We start from the raw sequence: 21,069 nt of genomic DNA on the forward strand, positions 1-21,069 counted from the left end.
TGCTTTGAAAGCCTTTTTCTTGTGTAACTTTACACTAACTCCTTGAATGTACACGAAGATGCGCCAGCAACCACAACTCGTAAAGGTGATGAAGATGTAACTTTTCACTCAATATATCAAAGCCGACACGGTGCTGAAGAGCCGTGCATGGGCAGGAGGCAAAGGGAGAGGCGGAAAGACGAGCTGACAGGCAGACCTACGCATGGCAAAAAAGGAGCCGTAAAACTCACCAGCTTGGAACGGTGACAAACAAATGGAGAGTCGAGCAAAGAAACGGTGACAAACAAATGGAAACTCGGCCAAAGAGAGAAAAGAAGAAGTAGAAAGAAAGAGAAAACTCACACGCTTTGGAAGAGACGATAAATTGAATTAGATACACACAAACCAGAGAGAGAGAGAGAGAGAGAGAGAGAGAGAGAGAGAGAGAGAGAGAGAGAGAGAGAGAGACTAACTGAATTGAATGAATAAATGAAAAAAAAAGTCACAGAACATTTTATTTCTAGCATTGCGTCAACCAGCGTCTGCTTGTAGCTTCTTTACATGTATTGCGTGACGAAGCATGTTGAGTTTTACGGAGTCTAAAAACACCTGTCGCTCCGTTAATTAATTGGTTAACTTCACTGGATATACGGAAAGAGATGGAAAAAACAGGGAGAGAGCTTACATTTTCATCTATTAAGCCCAAATTTGCGAGGTGGAATAGTGTGTTTATGTGTGTACTGGGCTATTTCTTGTGTGGTGATTAGAAAGGGGAAAGTAGGGGTGGATGATGGTGGAGGTGGTAGTGGTGGTGGTGGAAATGGTCGCGGTGGTGGTGAAGGTGGTAGCGGTGGTTGTCGTCGTGGTGTTGATGCCAGTGCGTGGAGGCGTCAGATCTCAGGCTTTTCATTCGTTGTTGGTTGATGAATACATTTTTCCTCTCAATCCTTGTGATGCTGCTAATTGTAGTGTGTGTGTGTGTGTGTGTGTGTGTGTGTGTGTGTGTGTGTGTGTGTGTGTGTGTGTGTGTGTGTGTGTGTGTGTGTGTGTGTGTGTGTGTGTGTGTGTGTGTGTGTGTGTGTGTGTGTGTGTGTGTGTGTGTGTGTGTGTGTGTGTCTGTGTGTGTCTGTCTGTCTGTCTGTGTGTGTGTGTGTGTGTGTGTGTGTGTGTGTGTGTGTGTGTGTGTTTCACTGTTTGATCTGCTGCAGTCTCTGACGAGACAGCCAGACGTTATCCTACGGAACGAGCACAGAGCTCATTATTTCCGATCTTCGGATAGGCCTGAGACCAGGCACACACCACACACCGGGACAACAAGGTCACAACTCCTCGATTTACATCCCGTACCTACTCACTGCTAGGTGAACAGGGGCTACACGTGTGTGTGAAGGTACAGTGTCATTATTTCAAGTGACCTCTTGCTTTGTGGTGAAGGAATAAACATACAAAACGGAGCGGCGGGATGGATTAGAAGTCCATTCAATTACTCTGCAGCACAGTGGTGAGCCACGAGCCACGAAGCAAGAACAAGACTCTCGCAACAGATAGAGACGGTCCCTCCTCAGTAGTAGTACACCAAACCCGAGTCTTTGGCCAACGTGCCCCAGTAAATAGCGTTGAACAGCAGGAAGATGGTGAAAATTGTGCATTTGGAGAAGATGATGTAAAATTTCACATCATTGGCTGAGAAAGCGAGTTTGAACATTTCTTTGTAGTCCTTTTTCTCTTCTTTGCCGTCTGCGTTGATGGGACTGACGCGCGTCACTCCTATGCTCCCCGTGGAAATCTTTGGGAGAGGATTGCTGGATGTGAATGACCCGTCGCCGTAGTCCAGGTTGAGATCGATGATCGTGTGGAAGATGATGATGAAGAATATGAGTAAGATGCAGAACAGAAGCCAAATGTCGACCATCTTAAAGTAGGAAGTCTTGGGTAGCGACGTGGACACCTGTGTGAAGAGTGTGGCAAGCACCAGCTGGGCGGTAAGGGCAGTCATGACGCGCACCTGCCGGGAGATGGACAAGTATTAGGAGGCTCACGAACCAAAACTCTTAGTGCTTAACGTAAACACATTTGGTGACAATAGGACAAAAATAACAATAACATGCACATTTAAATCAAAGGAACACGAGTTTTAATAGATATAAGCAAGACAAAATTCAGTGAATATGTACAAGTGGCTACTATAGACAAATAATAGTGAGTCATTATATTCATTACATACATGCCCTTTAGAAATATATATATATATATATATATATATATATATATATATATATATATATATATATATATATATATATATATATATATATATATATATATATATATATATATATATATATATATATATATATATATATATATATATATATATATATATATATATATATATATATATATATATATATATATATATACGTTGTATATCGTAGTGAAAGAACTAAATACATCGCCTCAGCACAACCCCTTCAATAGTAGGACACATTTTTACCTTGAGATTTGTGTATGATTGAACCTTTCTATTGACACTAGGAAAAATCTATGGTGGTCAGAAAATTAATGGCTACAATCTTCACTATTTCAACCCCCTCTACTTATGTTTCTAAAGCTGTACGAAATAACCATTTAGTAAGCAGAATGAATATGGAAACGCGTCATGGTACTAAAGGAATTAACAACCTGAGTATACACACTCATGCACACACCTCGAAGATAGTCGGCCTGAAGTAAAGCGTGACATAGCTAATGGTGAGAAGCGTGACTGAAGGGATGTAGATGTTGAGCATGGCAAACCCGTAGCGGCGAATCAGCTCAACTTGCACCTGTATCTCGCTGTACTGGCCGCCGTCACCCTCCTTTAAGTCGATCTTCCCAATGCCATACTCCACTAGGAACTTCTCGCCAAAATAGTTGACCGTAGAGTCTATATTTGGAGACCTATAATTAGTAGGTAATAAGTACAAGGACAAGGGAGTGTGGGAAATCAAACGAGTGAGTGATAGGAGTGAAGGTAAGAAAAAATATAGAAAAGTAGAAGTGGAGGGGAAAAAGTAAGCCAAAAAAAGTAAAAATGAAATGTGATGACTAGAGAAAGATAGAGATGGATTGGAATAAGCAAAATAGTGCGAGTGAAAATTAGAGAGAGAGAGAGAGAGAGAGAGAGAGAGAGAGAGAGAGAGAGAGAGAGAGAGAGAGAGAGAGAGAGAGAGAGACAGAGACAGAGACAGAGACAGAGACAGAGACAGAGACAGAGAGAGAGAGAGAGAGAGAGAGATGCTGAATGAGGGAGCGGAATAGTCAGTAAGATAGAGAGAGAAAAAGAAAGGAAAACAGGTAAAGGAAGTGGCTTTATGAAGGGACATGACTGACAGACAGACAGGCTCAATTTAAAAATATTTTCCATTCTCTCTCTCTCTCTCTCTCTCTCTCTCTCTCTCTCTCTCTCTCTCTCTCTCTCTCTCTCTCTCTCTCTCTCTCTCTCTCTGTCTCTCTCTGTCTCTGTCTCTGTCTCTCTCTCTCTGTCTCTCTCTCTCTCTCTCTCTCTCTCTCTCTCTCTCTCTCTCTCTCTCTCTCTGTCTCTGTCTCTCTCTCTCTCTCTCTCTCTCTCTCTCTCTCTCTCTCTCTCTCTCTCTCTCTCTCTCTCTCTCTCTCTCTCTCTCTCTCTCTCTCTCTCTCTCTCTCTCTCTCTCTCTCTCTCTCTCTCTCTCTCTCTCTCTCTCTCTCTCTCTCTCTCTCTCTCTCTCTCTCTCTCTCTCTCTCTCTCTCTCTGTCTCTCTCTCTTTCTCTGTCTCTGTCTCTCTCTTTCTCTGTCTCTCTCTCTCTTTCTCTGTCTCTGTCTCTCTCTCTCTCTCTCTCTCTCTCTCTCTCTCTCTCTCTCTCTCTCTCTCTCTCTCTCTCTCTCTCTCTCTCTCTCTCTCTCTCTCTCTCTCTCTCTCTCTCTCTCTCTCTCTCTCTCTCTCTCTCTTTCTTTCTTTTGTGGTGATGTTGGACGTGGTGGTGGTGTTTGTATTTATGTGAAGGATGTTTTAACAACTAATGTAATTAACTTAAATGTTCCGAGGAAGGAAGGAGTTGAAGACGTATGGGTAACAGTACAGTGTCGGAAATTACCATCTATCATTATAGGGTGTGTTTACAGACATCCTAAGGCCCCAGTAATTTCTTTTGACTATATACAAGACACTTTTAAAACACTTCTTTTGAAAAATAAGGCACTATATGTTTTAGGCGATTTTAATGACAACTTACTTGATAAGAATAACAAAATGACTAAGATTATAAAGAGCAGCAAATTAACGCAGATAATCAATAAACCGATCAGAATTACACATACGTCCTCGACATTATTAGACCTTGTCATCACTAATAAGCCAGATGCTGTGGTCTCCTGCGACGTTGTTCCGCAGGAAGTAGCAGACCACGACCTCACAGGCATCACTGTAAACATTAGCAAGCCTAAGAGGCCGCCTGTAATCAAAACTTTTCGCCATCTTGGGAAATATAGAAAAGAAGATTTTTGCCTCAAATTGCTTGAAAATGTGGAACATTTTAATATGATTTTATGTACGGACGATGTCAATAGACAGGTTGAAATTTTTACTTTTAATTTTATTAAATGTTTGGATGCTTGTGCTCCTTATGTTACTAAAGAAATAAAACGACCATTTGCACCATGGATGACGGATAACCTACAAGACGCCATAATACTTAAAATGAAACTCGAAAAAACTTAAGTTTGACAGGCAAAACGCTGCATTTCAGGACCAATATAAACGAGGCAAGTTAAAAGAAGCAAGTTAAAACTTTCATTGATGAAAGTAAAAACGAATACTATCGCAATAAACTTAATGAAAGTAAAGGTAACATTGCAAAGACATGGAAAACAATTAGAGAAATAGTCCCCAACTGTAAAAGTAATGCCAGTAATTGCAACTTTGAAAATGAAATTAACAAAGCCAACGAATTTAACAAACACTTTGCAAATGTTGGAAGAAATACATATGAAAAAACTCAAGAGACGCTCCATGGTGAAAATGTGACTCTTTTAATGATATGACTGTTACTTCTGATGGTGATAATAATTTTAGACCACAACCTGTTGACACTGACACTATAATCCTAACTATGAAAGGACTTAAAGATACAAACTCAGTAGGCTCTGATGGTATTCCTTTGACTTTCATTAAGGATTCCTTGTATGTGATCGCTTTTGATCTAACTTGCATTGTTAACACTTCTATTGTCACAGGCATTTTTCCTACTACTTGGAAACATGCTTTAGTAGTTCCACTCTTTAAAAGGGGTGATAGTATTGATTTTAATAATTATAGACCCATTTCCCCTTTTACCCATCCTATCAAACATTGTTGAGAAAGTAGTTGCTGGTCAGCTCACACGTTATTTAGAAGCCAATAAACTGTTATCTAACACGCAGCACGGGTTCCGTCCTAGACTGTCCACAGAAACTGCTCTCACTGTTATTACAGACAATATTTGTGGCAATATGGACTCAAAGAAAATATCTATCTTAACTTTATGTGATCTATCAAAAGCCTTTGACAGTATCAGCCACGATAATCTATTACGTAAGTGCGCTAAACTAAACATTGATAGCTTTAGGTTTACAAATTATATTCAAAATCGATCACAGTCTGTTCGCTTAAATAATACAGTATCTAAAGAAGTAAATGTAAGATACGGAGTTCCGCAGGGCTCAATTCTTGGCCCGATTTTATTTTCAATATACGTAAATGACCTTAATGAGAAAGTCAAGACATCTGTGATACAATATGCGGATGACACACAGTTCCTTGAAGGTGATAATTTTGAAAATCTTGATAGGCTCATCTCCATCACTGAAAATGCATTGCGGGATATAAAACTTTACTTCTTAACTAATGGTCTTTTATTAAATAACAAAAAAATGCAATGCATATTCATTGGAAATAGGCAACTGTTAGCCCGAATTCCCCCTGACATTTTTATAAGTTGTAAAGGAGTACACATATACCCGACCACACAGGTGAAGAATTTGTGTGTCTATTTTGATAGATATATGCTCTTTGACGTGCACATTGCAAAATTAAATTCCAAAATAATGGGGATATTAATGTACATAAATAGAGTAAGTGAGAATTTTGATAAAACAACACGTCCCACTGTCGCACAGTCCCTAGTGCTTAGCCTTATTAATTAGTGTATTTGTATATGGGGTTCTACCAACAAAACTCTCATTCATACTGTGCAAAGATCGCTAAACTTTGCTGCTAAAATTGTTAATGGAGGAGCTAGAAAATATGACCACGTGACTCCTATTATAAAAGAACTTGAGTGGCTGACCGTCAAAGACAAATATTATTTCGAGAAGTGCAGCACAGTGTATAAATCAGTGAATAGACTACATCCTGACTGGTACTTGAACCTTTCCACAGTCAGAGATAACACAACGACCACAACAAGACAAGGAAACAACCTGCATGTCCAAAGAACTAAAACAGACTCTGGCGCCAGAGCCACCACGGTGTGTGGGCCCAAGTTATGGAATGAGTTACCTCAATATATCACCACCTCTGGAAGCCTACACAGTTTTAAATCTAGTCTTACAAATTTACTGTTCAGAATGTCAAACTAGGTACCAACATTTTATATTTATATTACATAACAGCTGTTATGAATCTCATAACTTTTACATTCTTACAATATTCTAGTTTTGTTTTAGGTATTCTTTTGTATTCTGAGTTCACTGTTTTATAGTTTTACTTTATAATTTTAACGCCTATCGTTTTACTAAGTTAGTTAATAATTTACAATTATAATATTTTTATCATGTCTATTTGTACGATCAATTGAATAACCATGTTTCATGGAATAAACGATTTATTATTATTATTATTACACACACACACACACTCTCTCTCTCTCTCTCTCTCTCTCTCTCTCTCTCTCTCTCTCTCTCTCTCTCTCTCTCTCTCTCTCTCTCTCTCTCTCTCTCTCTCTCTTCCCCCCCTCCCCCTCACCGTTGATGTTGAAGACGAGGTACTCAGAGGAAGCAGAGATGATTTGAAGTCGCAGGTAACACTTTTGAATGTCGAAAGGGTAGAGGACCAGGTCGAAGTTACAGGTGTAGATGGTGAAGTATTTACGTGAGGTAGACAAAGGGTTGGTGTCGCCGCGGTAGATTTCCACTGTTGGGCGGGAGAAAATGGAAAGTTTGACGCTTACTGGGATTGAATTTCAGGAGAGGAAGATTGATTGATAGATTGTGCAAGTGACGCGAGGATACGGTGGGAGTTGGTGGAGAATACTAGATAGATAGACACAGAAACAGAGTCACACACACGCACACGCACGCACGCACACACACACACACACACACACACACACACACACACACACACACACACACACACACACACACACAACGAAGCTTGCCCACACTTTCAATGATAAATCAACGTTGAAATGCAGTGGGAAAAATAAGAACATGAAATGAATATAACCTTTCTCTGTCACTTTTCGAATTTCGGGAGAGAGAGAGAGAGAGAGAGAGAGAGAGAGAGAGAGAGAGAGAGAGAGAGAGAGAGAGAGAGAGAGAGAGAGAGAGAGAGAGAGAGAGAGAGAGAGAGAGAGACTTCTTTAACGCTTGTGTTTTATTTCTTCATTTTGTTTTTCCATTGAAGCCAAAAGCAATTTACTATCTTGTATTTCTCTTCCCTGTTGTCATAGAGTGTTGCGTTAGTTATAACTCTCTCTATCTTTTTCTCTATCATGGACAGAGAGAGAGAGAGAGAGAGAGAGAGAGAGAGAGAGAGAGAGAGAGAGAGAGAGAGAAATGAAGACAGACAGATGGACACAGAGCAATATGTAAACGATGACAGACAGATAGACACAGAACAATATGTTGGCAAATTTTGTGAAACTCTTTAATAAATGAGCAAGTGTTTCGTGTCCACCCACATAAAACAATATCAAATCACGTAGTTGTGAATTTGACTCTACAGAACAGCACTACACCTACATAAAACAATATCAAATCACGTAGTTGTGAATTTGACTCTACAGAACAGCACTACACCTACATAAAACAATATCAAATCACGTAGTTGTGAATTTGACTCTACAGAACAGCACTACACCTACATAAAACAATATCAAATCACGTAGTTGTGAATTTGACTCTACATAACAGCACTTTATGAACTCGGCTAGACTCTTTTGTTATGTTCTATTAAGGTTATGACGGACACGCTACAGTGCATTCATGACTAGCTTAACCCTGAGAACGAGTAAACAAATGCTGGAGCGAAGCATTGCGACACTGAACAAGCATATACAGGAAGCAGTTACTGAGTCATCCAGCGCTTGAGTCAGGAAGCAAACTAATGAAAGAAACGAGAGGAAGGAAATGCAGTGGGTAAGTGAGGGTGTGACGGCAGTGTGTGAGAGGAAGAGAGAGAGGGGGATAGAGGGAGTCAGCTGAGTGAGTAAGTGAGGAAGGAAGTGCGTCATTAAGTAGGATGTGAGTGAGTGAGTGAGTGAGTGTATGAATAATTTAATAGGAGAGATGGACGTGACAGTGAGCAGCGTGTGAGTAATAGAGAAATGAGTTAGGGAGAGGTAAAATGTGTGTGTGTGTGTGTTCGTGGATTAACAAGAGTATCTCTCCTTATATAAATTAACTAGACGGAGAGAATAGGAGTTTGAGAGTGGAAAAATAAATAGATGAGTGAGCGAGTAAATGATTGAGTAAATGAACAAATGAGTGAGTGAATGATTAATGAGTACCCTAAACTGGAAGAATGGGGATTTATTTAAAAAGGAATTACTGAATGAGAAAAGGAGTGAATGAAGGAGAAAGAGTAACCACCTTTATACAAACCAAATAAAAAAAAGGAGTTTGCTAACGGAGAGGGAAGAACGTGAGTGAATGAATGAGTAAATGAGAAAGAGTAACCACTTTTGCACAAACTAAGTATAAAGGAGATATTTTGCTAATGGATAGGGAAGAACGGTAATGAGTGAATGAGTAAATGACAGAGAAACCACCTTTATATAAACTAAATATACGTCGCAAGGCCTCCTGTCACTCGTCTTTGTTTTCCTATGTATGTAAAAAGAAAGAAGACAGTTTGCTAATGGAGAGGGAAGCACGTAAGTGAATGAATAGAATGGAGAGGGTTGGCCAGCGGAGAGGGAAGCAGGTGAGTGAGTGAGTAGAATGGAAAGGGTTGGCCAGCGGAGAGGAAAGCACGTGAGTAAGGAGAAAGAGCGCCACACCTTCATAGGGATTAGCCAGGTTGGGGGTGTAGACCTTGTGCTGCCTGAAGACTGTGGTAACGGCATCCTCGTCCACCTTGGTCTGCTGTATGTCGTCCGTGTTGATGAAGCCAACCTGCGGACGCCACAGCTGCGCCACCTGCTCCTGCGATACTGCACACCCGCGCGTACACACATACACGCCACGTAGTACAGAGTTGTACATTTACTTAAACACACACACACACACACACACACACACACACACACACACACACACACACACACACACACACACACACACACACACACACACACACACACACACACACACACACACACACACACACACACACACACACACACACACACACACACACACACACACACACACACACACACACACACACACACACACACACACACACACACACACACACACACACACACACACACACACACACACACACACAAAGTGAATGTATGCACGCACACAGCCGCAAACACAAACACAAACACAAACATGGAAACGTTTAAACAATGAAAACCAACTAGTCAATTAGCAAACAGTTAAACAAACAGGTAAACATTCAACCTGACGCTATACACCACACACACACACACACACACACACACACACACACACACACACACACACACACACACACACGGTGATGAAACCCAATTAAAACAACAAAAACAATACATCACAAACAAGAGACAGAAAAAAAAGTTAAACAGAAGAATGATCATGCAATCTATATTTCCTTTAACCTGTCACACACACACACACACACACACACACACGCCCGGTAACTCAGTGGTTAGAGCGCTGGCTTCACAAGCCAGAGGACCGGGGTTCGATTCCCCGGCCGGGTGGAGATATTTGGGTGTGTCTCCTTTCACTTGTAGCCCCTGTTCACCTAGCAGTGAGTAGGTACGGGATGTAAATCGAGGATTTGTGACCTTGTTGTCCCGATGTGTGTCTCAGGCCTATCCGAAGATCGGAAATAATGAGCTCTGAGCTCGTTCCGTAGGGTAACGTCTGGCTGCCTCGTCAGAGACTGCAGCAGCAGATAAAACAGTGAAACACACACACACACACACACACACACACACACACACACACACACACACTCGCGAATTGAGTGTCCTCCCTCGTCGCCATAGAATCAGTACTATAACCAGGAGAATAAGTGACCCACGAACAGCGGCAAAATAAATAGGCCTATGCTTTATCAGGTTGTGTTAGGCGAGGAATTGTCGCTGCGTGTCTGTTAAATAAAGAACGCCACAAGTATTACATAAGTCAATTTTGTTCGTATGTATGGAGAGAGAGAGAGAGAGAGAGAGAGAGAGAGAGAGAGAGAGAGAGAGAGAGAGAGAGAGAGAGATTGGCCATGTTTTGTTGGCTTATCACAGGACAGATTGCAGCAGTACACACACACACACACACACACACACACACACACACACACACACACACACACACACACACACACACACACACACACACACGTACACACCATTAGTCATACACTGTGGATACTCATTATGACTATTTTGTATACATTAATAATGAAGTCGATGTGCATGTGAGTGTACACGCGCGTCATGTGTGTGCGCCCGTGTGTATGTGGAGAGAGAGAGAGAGAGAGAGAGAGAGAGAGAGAGAGAGAGAGAGAGAGAGAGAGAGAGAGAGAGAGAGGTGACAAAGATTAAGCTGACTACACGCTGCCACCTGTGTTGAGACGGGTGAGTGGCTTGAGGTTGTTGTAGGTGAGTCTGTTGTCCAGCCAGGTCATGCGCAGGTTGTAGCTGACGGAGAGCAACATGGTGGTGGTGTCGATGTTCAGGGTGTCCATGGAGACCGACACCGCGATGGGTAGCGCCTCGTCCGATGCTGCGAGACAGGAATATGGACCCGTTATTCCTTTCACTGTGATACGTAACAGTTCACATTAAGATTACTCGATAAAGTATTTCACAAGGTTTTTTTTATAGAGTTGTTATAGAATTTTCCGGTTTCCTGCTAATCGGAGCTGCAGACTTGTAAAATTTTTACTCTGTATATTATGGTTATTGGAGTTTTAAGTATACAGAGTTTAAAGTTTTCAGTTTCTTGATAATGTAATGTTTCACTATGTTTGTCGAAGGAGGTCTCGTTATGGTTTCTGATGAAGCGAGCGCGTGTCAAATAGCAGTAATATTTCCATATATAATTTTAAAACACCGTTCCCTTTCTTCTTCCCTTTGTGATAGTGTTAGTGTGCCCAGTCCTCGCGAGTGTGTTTAAAACTAGAGCGACAGGCAGGAGAGTGATACATAACTGTTGACGCGACAGGGGTGACAGACAGAACACCTTCACCTTCCCTTCATAATATTCTAGGGAAACATTGCAATCATTTATCTTTCTTTATAAAAGGAAATGCATTTTTGTTGGTGAAATATAGTGAATAGCATTTCAGACTTTGTTTAAATGGATACTCTTGTAATGGCTGTGGACACACACACACACACACACACACACACACACACACACACACACACACACACACACACACACACACACACACACACACACACACACACACACACACACACACACACACACACACACACACATAAGCAGCCCGAGAGTATGAGTTGCCGAGAGAGAGAGAGAGAGAGAGAGAGAGAGAGAGAGAGAGAGAGAGAGAGAGAGAGAGAGAGAGAGAGAGAGAGAGAGAGAGAGAGAGAGAGAGAGAGAGAGAGAGAGAGAGAGAGAGAGAGAGAGAGAGAGAGAGAGAGAGAGAGAGAGAGAGAGAGAGAGAGAGAGAGAGAGAGAGAGAGAGAGAGAGAGAGAGAGAGAGAGAGAGAGAGAGAGAGAGAGAGAGAGAGAGAGAGAGAGAGAGAGAGAGAGAGAGAGAGAGAGAGAGAGAGAGAGAGAGAGAGAGAGAGAGAGAGAGAGAGAGAGAGAGAGAGAGAGAGAGAGAGAGAGAGAGAGAGAGAGAGAGAGAGAGAGAGAGAGAGAGAGAGAGAGAGAGAGAGAGAGAGAGAGAGAGAGAGAGAGAGAGAGAGAGAGAGAGAGAGAGAGAGAGAGAGAGAGAGAGAGAGAGAGAGAGAGAGAGAGAGAGAGAGAGAGAGAGAGAGAGAGAGAGAGAGAGAGAGAGAGAGAGAGAGAGAGAGAGAGAGAGAGAGAGAGAGAGAGAGAGAGAGAGAGAGAGAGAGAGAGAGAGAGAGAGAGAGAGAGAGAGAGAGAGAGAGAGAGAGAGAGAGAGAGAGAGAGAGAGAGAGAGAGAGAGAGAGAGAGAGAGAGAGAGAGAGAGAGAGAGAGAGAGAGAGAGAGAGAGAGAGAGAGAGAGAGAGAGAGAGAGAGAGAGAGAGAGAGAGAGAGAGAGAGAGAGAGAGAGAGAGAGAGAGAGAGAGAGAGAGAGAGAGAGAGAGAGAGAGAGAGAGAGAGAGAGAGAGAGAGAGAGAGAGAGAGAGAGAGAGAGAGAGAGAGAGGCTGACCGACTGTGGGGAACATCTTACAAGTCACCATCATCATCATCATATCATCATCATCATCATCATATAATCATCATCATTATTATCATTTCACCACCACCGGTATTTCCTCTGCTTCAAGCCACACGGAGTCATTAAGCCTGGTGGTAGTGGTGGTGGTAATTGTGGTGTGAGGACAGCTTACCTCCCTTGCTGCACAGATCATCTATTAACTGTGCACTAAGAGTAATGTTTGATTGTCTTTGTGATTAGCTTAGTCACGAGGAAAAGAGATCAGAACCTTTGTGACTATAAGCAGTATTATGTTCCTGTGATTAATATAACAGGGTACTTAAATGATTATGGGGGAGGAGTTTTCTTGCTTTATTCTCTCCTATAATTCTTTTTAGTAGTTGTTGTTATAAACTCCATGGATCTTATTGCATCTATTTAATGTAAAGAGCAAAGTGATGTTATGATCGTTCTAGTAAAGCTCTAAATATTAACAGAGTTGTGCGTCATTGCCTCTTGTGTTAATCTTTCCACTATTTTTCTTCTAAATGAGGTCTTGCTTTGCTACACATTTTCTACATCAATAAGTTGTAAGTCTCCACGTTATAGAAAATAGTACAATTTTTTCCCCCTTTGATGTTTTAGGTACGATATATTATTAGACTGAGATGTTAAGAATTTAATTGCATTGTACTGAAAGTAACTTATGAAACGAAAAATATTGGCAGTATGGACACACACACACACACACACACACACACACACACACACACACACACACACACACACACACACACACACACACACACACACACACACACACACACACACACACACACACACACACACACACACACACACACACACACACACACACACACACACACACACACACACACACACACACACACACACACACACACACACAGAGGTAGTAATAGTAGTAGTAGTAGTAGCAGTAGCAGTAGCAGTAGCAGTGGTAGTAATTTGAATCAAGGATCCTTTGTTAGAAACTTAGGAATTACAAATAAATATGAAACTGAATACACGTGGAGAGTAATACAGATCACCAAGCGAGTGAAGCGGCTGGAGTGCAGAAGTGGACGAATAAATATAATATCAATGAAAGATAAATTATTCTACCGGTGATGTTCTCTCTCTGGCTTCTCTGCCTCGCCTTACTGTTGTATATATGTGGCGTGTTATTGTGTTGATTGCTCTACGTTGTTTTGCACTCTGATTATTATCATTATTGCTATTGTTATTATTATTATTATTATTATTATTGTTTTTATAATTATAGTGAAGAGACGGTGGTAGTCGTAATACGGATAATAGTTTTAACGGTAGTATTGAAAGTGTGGTTATCTTGTCACAGTTTGAAGTTTTTACTGTATTCAACCTTCAGTGTTGAATTGGTTCATTTTGTCAAGGAGCGTGAGTGAGACGTGCGTGCAGACAATAGTGCGTGCAGTGACCTCCTTGCGTGTCTCCCTCAGCTCACTCGTTCCGTCTGTTTTGTCTCCCATCGCTTGTTTGTGTGTTGGTAATAGCTCACTGTGTGGTAGGACAAGGACATTATCTTTTTGCTTGCGTGTGGCTTCAATATTACTTTGTTTTATGAGAGGCTTTTTCAATTTTTCATGTGTTTTCCTCACCTGTGCTGCTATTCTGAAAGTGTGTGGTGGGACTAGTGGTGGTGTTTTTTTTTTTTTTTTCATGTTATGGCCTATAGCGCCTGTAGGTCTACTTGAAGAGTATGGGTAGCTCTGTCCAGCTTCCACCCATTAGCAGCGCAGGCAATTTTATTTCTAGTGGTACCCATATTAGGGCCCATATCATCATTCAAGCGCATCTTTGGTGTAAACACCTAGAACCTGAATATCATGGTGACATGTAGGTAACTTAAAACGACTCTAGAAATGGCAAAGTTTCAAGGCGGCATATGGTGGAATTCGAACCTACGCATGGATCGCCCGTTCCCACGCTCACCACCTTATCCACGACGCCACCGCCTCCCTCCGTGTTCATATGTTTTGATATTCGCTCTCCTATCTATATGAATTCGTTTATATATATATATATATATATATATATATATATATATATATATATATATATATATATATATATATATATATATATATATATATATATATATATATATATATATATATATATATATATATATATATATATATATATATATATATACACACAGTTATAAGGAAAGTTGTATAAAAGGCTTGTGAGGTTTATCGTTTCACTGCGTTACGTGTTGGAAGTGAGTGTTAGGATTGGTTTCCAAGGCGTAGTATGGCGATTTTGCATGAGTTTCCCTGCAGCCTCTGACGTCCTGGCAACCAAGTGTCAAGTGCGTCGCTCTCACTTGTGTTTAATTGGTCTGTAGCTTCTCAAGTTTTTATGAGTTTCTTCGTCGCTTTATAAAGTATAACACTGTGATAGGCGTCACTTTCATGTTACATTGCAGTTGTGTTAAAAATAATTACATGAATGAATGTGTTTTCCTTAGGTGCAAGTATTGTAACTCACACTTTTATCAATTTAGCTGCTACATGACACTGAAGGGACAATAATGTGCTTGACGTGCAATTGGAAACATGTGCCACCATTTATTACATATGACGGATGAGTCAGCTTCATCCTGACACGCCCACTCACCGGGACGGGGCGGCAGTCGCGACCTGTAGTCACCGGGGAAATTAACAATGTCACAGAAGCTCTCGTCCGTCTTGTCTTTGCAGTCGAACTTAAGGTCACAACGCTTGGAGAAGGCGATGCAGGATCCGTCGTCACAAGTGAACTCCCCCGGGACACAAGGGGAGAGGGTGAGCATGCGCTGGCCGCCCTCTTGCCCACACACCTCTGCCTGCAGTGTGTACAGCCTCGTAAAAGAACACTGACCGAAAGATAGGGAGGCAAAGGACAAGGGCTGCGTGGACTGCAAACCTAATGAATTCTTTAATAGAGTTGAGGGTAGCGTGTGTGTGTGGATATGCAAGGATGTGTGTGAGTGTGGGGTGTAGATGTAAACGAATGGTTGTCTTGTAGGTGTGTGAGTTACAGGCCATGCACCTCAGGAAAACACAATAATTCATGTAGTCAGGAAAACACATTAATTTATGTAATGTGTGTGTGTGTGTGTGTGTGTGTGTGTGTGTGTGTGTGTGTGTGTGTGTGTGTGTGTTATTCTTGCCTTAAGGTCCCAAGTGAGTCTCCCGACCGGGTAGTTGAGGCTGAGTGGCGACAGCGTAGCCATGGTGGTGTTGGTGACGGAGTTGTACCACACCCACGTGTCCTCCACCTTCCTCACCCTGTATTCCCCGTAGCCGCGGAAGGACATTGGCAAGGCAACCAAGTCGAAGTAATACATGCGCTAGTAAGAAAAATAAGAACAATTTATTTTTCAGCGAAATTAATTGACTTTTTTAACACAAACTTTTGCTACTGAAACATAATTGCATTTAATATGGAAACCACTCACATTCACTTCCTCTTTCCTCGCCGGCGTCCTTTTCCCCTCGGCTAGATATTAGTTTAAACACAACTACGAATCACGCTCGGGAAAGTTGGTTATGAAGGAAAGGCAGATGACACTTCAGTCTTCCGCCTCACCTCCTTCAGCTACGTTTCATCCCCTCACTTCCTTCCTTTCATTTCATTATCCTCCTCATTCTCCTTCATTTTTCCCCGCTTCTCCTTTCTGTCCTCGTATTATACCCTTAGTTACTCCTCGTTCGCATCTCAATCCACTTTCCTTGTCACCCTTTTGTCTTAAGTTCAACCTTCCTCGTCTTTCCCTCCTGCCGTCTTTGCTTGCCTCACTAACCGTACCTCCTCCTCCTCACATGTGCCCCTTAGCGTCCAGGTGCTCCCGGCGGTGGTGTGGCAGGCGGCGCAGCTGTGTTTCTTGCAGTCAGTGTCCAAGAGTCCCGAGTCACGCAATAAGATACAGTTCTGATACTTGTCGCCGTCTGGGTTGTGTATCTTGAAGGCCATCTCGCTCTGTTTGTAGGAGAGAGAGAGAGAGAGAGAGAGAGAGAGAGAGAGAGAGAGAGAGAGAGAGAGAGAGAGAGAGTGTGAGTGTGAGTGTGTGTGTAATTCACTGTTTGATCTGCTGCAGTCTCTGACGAGACAGCCAGACGTTACCCTACGGAACGAGCTCAGAGCTCATTATTTCCGATCTTCGGATAGGCCTGAGACCAGGCACACACCACACACCGGGACAACAAGGTCACAACTCCTCGATTTACATCCCGTACCTACTCACTGCTAGGTGAACAGGGGCTACACGTGAAAGGAGACACACCCAAATATCTCCACCCGGCCGGGGAATCGAACCCCGGTCCTCTGGCTTGTGAAGCCAGCGCTCTAACCACTGAGCTACCGGGCCGTGTGTGTGTGTGTGTGTGTGTGTGTGTGTGTGTGTGTGTGTGTGTGTTTAAAGAAGCAGAAAAGAAATTAAATCCTGCTTGAAGTAATGTTCTGTACATGAGGCATCTTTTAGGAAGTAGAATCAATATCTAATTTGAATAACGCAAGAAAAGAATACTAATAAATACAGTATCATCTAATTACAAAGAACACATTAATCCACTGATACTAATGGAAAGAGGAAAATTATATCAGAGTTATCATTTCCATTACATGAAATAAGGAGGTACTTTTTTTTTATTTATTATTTTTTTCTGATGTTTATTTATTTATCTATTTTTTTGCTGATATTCTCCAACATGTAAAGCAAACAGATGTGCAATAAAGTGCCTCCGTGATATTATAACACGAGTGAAGGAAAGTTGTGTCATTAAGAGTCATTAGCAAGTCGTCATGCGTGTCTCATTAAGAGTAAAGGAGCTAAGGACACTGGCTGACTGGCTGAGGACACTTGCCGGGTCCATGTTGACGCCTGTGAAAGGATTGTGCCACACGCCTTCCACCGCCTCATCGTCTGCGCCAGCCCACACTCTCGCACAATCTGAAACACTGCGATGCTACAGCCCCGCAAATCCTATTTCATACTCTTACCCCGAGACACTGAAACTTCATTAGTGTTCTTCAGATGATATGTGCTACTCCCTCTCGTGTGTTAAAATGCGTTTATATTTGTTACGCCATTTATCTTGATGGAATTGTTTTATAAATTTATAGCACCATCACCACAGCTGAGTGTTAACATTACATACATGCAGGATCTCCCTAACTACACAGTGATACTAGAAATCTGCATTACTATCACCTTCAACACTATTCCTCGCTTCTTTTTTTTTCATAGTAAATATTATTCAATAGAATAACACATTTCTCTATTAACCTTTCCTATCACACTGACTCGTAGAATCTGTAGCGTTAGTAGAACAGTGACACAGACAACCTCCTTAAAATGAATAAGGTTGTTGCTTTCTGTTTATCTATTGTATTCCTTTATATAAATCCAATGTTCTGAATATATCACTTCACATTCCCCCGCATATAACCTCTCCTCACTATACCTTCAATTTCAATACTTTTAACTCCTCACCCTCTGTAATCCTACCGCCACGTCGCACTTTTCCCTCTAAAAGGATTGGGGAAGTTTGCCAATCTCCAATTCCTAATACTTCTTTTCCTCTTTCTCCTCAGAGTGGTACGTGGTGAGTGCAGTGACCGGTATGTAGATGAGCAAGTTCTTGCATTGTGAGGGACAAATGAGCCACCTGATTGGAGAGCCTGGGTAAGTGGGAATGTCTCTAGTGGATGTGGTTCGGTAAAAGTTTTTGATATGAATAGTAGTACTTGATAGGAACAGAAGTATATTAACAGCGGAAAGACCTAATGAAGCCACAAAGATTTAATTAGAGCGATAATACCTTTTAGGATTAGAATACCTAGTAGTGGCGTAGTGGATAAGGTAGTGAGCGTGAAATTGAGCAGACGTCCACACGTAAGTTCGAATCCCCCAAGTACGTCCTTCAAACTTTGCTATTTGTCGAATGGTTTAAAGTTACCTACATGCTACTATGATACCAAGGATCTAGATGGTTATACCAAAGATGTGCTTGGGTGGTGATATGGACCCTAATATGGGTAACGCTATAGATAAAATTGCCTGCGCCACTAATGGGTGGAAGCTTAACAGCGCTTCCAATACTCTTCAAGTTACCTACAAGCGCTGTAGGCCAGGATATAAAAAAAAAGCTATTAGGGGCGAAAAGACCAGGTAGGAGCGAGAAGAACTATTATTAGCATTGGAGAACTACGTAAAGGTTGAAGGATGTCGTAGTGGAAAATCACTACCTTGGAAGTCGGAAGTTCCTGGAGCCGGAGGAGGCGTTGTAACATTACCAGCCAACTCGTCTTGAACAGACCACCTTTCACGTGCTAAAAGTAAAAAAAAAAAAAGATGAAATCTATGTCTCTGTTAATGGTGAGTACTCAGAGATGTTTTGGTCTCTCGCCACGACGCTTTTCAAGAAATTTTCTCCTGTTGGGGATGAGTTGATATTTTTTAATCTGTCGGTGGAATCGTAAAAAGTAAAATAAATAAAAAAAGACTCTTGAAAACATCTTATTTCAATATGGGGCTTTTGCAAGTAGTGGAGGTGGGGCGCAGAAGTGTTTTAGTAGTGACGTAGTGGATAAGGTAGTGAGCGTGAGATTGAGCAGACGTCCACACGTAGGTTCGAATCCCCCCAGTACGTCCTTCAAACTTTGTTATTTGTCGAATGGTTTAAAGTTACCTACATGCTACTATGATACCAAGGATCTAGATGGTTATACCAAAGATGTGCTTGGGTGGTGATATGGACCCTAATATGGGTAACGCTATAGATAAAATTGCCTGCGCCACTAGTGGGTGGAAGCTTAACAGCGCTTCCAATACTCTTCAAGTTACCTACAAGCGCTGTAGGCCAGGATATAAAAAAACAAAAACTATTAGGGGGCGAGAGGAACTATTATTAGCATTGGAGAACTACGTAAAGGTTGAAAGATGTCGTAGTGGAAAATTACTACCTTGGAAGACGGAAGTTCTTGGAGCCGTAGGAGACGTTGTAACATTACCAGCCAACTCGTCTTGAGCAGTCCCCCTTTCACGTGCTAAAAGAAAAAAAAAAAAAAAGATGAAATCCACGTCTCTGTTAATGGTGAGTACTCAGAGATGTTTTGGTCTCTCGCCACTACGCTTTTCAAGAAATTTTCTCCTGTTGGGGATGAGATAATATTTTTTAATCTGTCAGTGGAATCGTAAAAAGTAAAATAAATAAAAAAAAGACTCTTGAAAACATCTTATTTCAACATGAGGCTTTTGCAAGTAGTGGAGGTGGGGCGCAGAAGTGTTTTAGAATATGATGGAATACTTCAAGGTTCTCTCCCCACCAAGTATTCTTCCCCGCGCTTCTCCTCGCTTATGGGTCCCGGTGCAAACTGCCTCACCCCTTCCTTGGCTCTTTTCACAATTCCCTCCTCCATCTTTCCTCGCTTCTTTCTGGCAGCTTTCATACACTTTATTTTTCATAACACAATCCGTCAGTCATGGTAGCTTCCTTCCCTCTGTTCTTCACTCACCTCCTCCTTCATCCCAAGACACAAACATGCATTTCACCACCTCCTCTTTCTTCATGCCCAGTAACCATCCCGTCTTTATCTCCATCTCCATCTCTATTCTTGTGCTTTCCTATTTCACTCCTTTACCTCTTTCTTCTTCTTTCTTCTTCCCTCCCTTTTAAGTACACCAGAAACTCGTGACTCACCTCCCATCATGTCTTCGAAGAATTTTTTGCTCTCGTACACAGCGGCCATGGTCGCTGGCACGTCGAAGTAACCCCTCAGTCCGCGGCATAGCTGGACGGAGTCATGGTAGCGGAGTGACGGCAGCGGCACCGTCATGCGACCCCGATTCACCGATTGACACAGTTCCGGCATCGATACGTACTGGAAACGAGGAAGATGAACTCTCTCTCTCGCTCGTGCCATGGAAAACTGGGGAGGTGTATCGATAGGTGGAAAAAGTAATCAGCAACGTTTATGGAAGCATTAAATGAAGTCTGTCGCGGTACAGTAAAATGCTTCAGAGCTTTTGGTACAAGTGTGGTGTCAGTGGACTAGGTATGCTGGTTCAGTCATGCCCTCTGTGTATCTTTTTTTTTTTAAATATTTACTAAATTTAAGTTTGTTATCACCTTAAGGATTTCCATATTGTCCCTTACTGTACCGTGACCGCCCGCTGAGTCTCGAGCGTCCCGCCATGCACCAGTGACGCAAGCACTATCCTTCACCGTGCCGTTTTCTAGGTTAAGATCATTCGGTGCATTGCTTGCATAGGAAATTACGAGCTCGCAAGAGGGTAATCAAGTG

The 21,069-nt window shown here is 41.9% G+C and overlaps 1 protein-coding gene across 1 annotated transcript in view; it reads right to left on the reverse strand.

Moving 5' to 3' along the window:
* Window positions 1-1,312: 1,312 nt before the first annotated feature.
* Window positions 1,313-21,069, reverse strand: part of LOC123506251 — a 25,663-nt gene continuing 5,906 nt past the window's right edge. Inside the window, exons 6-15 of the mRNA XM_045258188.1 lie at window positions 20,478-20,646; window positions 17,628-17,722; window positions 16,573-16,743; window positions 15,935-16,114; window positions 15,400-15,607; window positions 10,979-11,140; window positions 9,259-9,411; window positions 6,999-7,166; window positions 2,688-2,905; window positions 1,313-1,984 (exon numbers count right to left, since the gene is read on the reverse strand). Of these exons, the coding sequence (XP_045114123.1) occupies window positions 1,541-1,984; window positions 2,688-2,905; window positions 6,999-7,166; window positions 9,259-9,411; window positions 10,979-11,140; window positions 15,400-15,607; window positions 15,935-16,114; window positions 16,573-16,743; window positions 17,628-17,722; window positions 20,478-20,646 (1,968 nt within the window). The 3' untranslated portion in view covers window positions 1,313-1,540. The remainder of the gene's footprint in view (window positions 1,985-2,687; window positions 2,906-6,998; window positions 7,167-9,258; window positions 9,412-10,978; window positions 11,141-15,399; window positions 15,608-15,934; window positions 16,115-16,572; window positions 16,744-17,627; window positions 17,723-20,477; window positions 20,647-21,069) is intronic.

The sequence above is a fragment of the Portunus trituberculatus genome, chromosome 19, assembly GCF_017591435.1.
Source record: "Portunus trituberculatus isolate SZX2019 chromosome 19, ASM1759143v1, whole genome shotgun sequence".
Lineage (NCBI taxonomy): Eukaryota > Metazoa > Arthropoda > Malacostraca > Decapoda > Portunidae > Portunus > Portunus trituberculatus.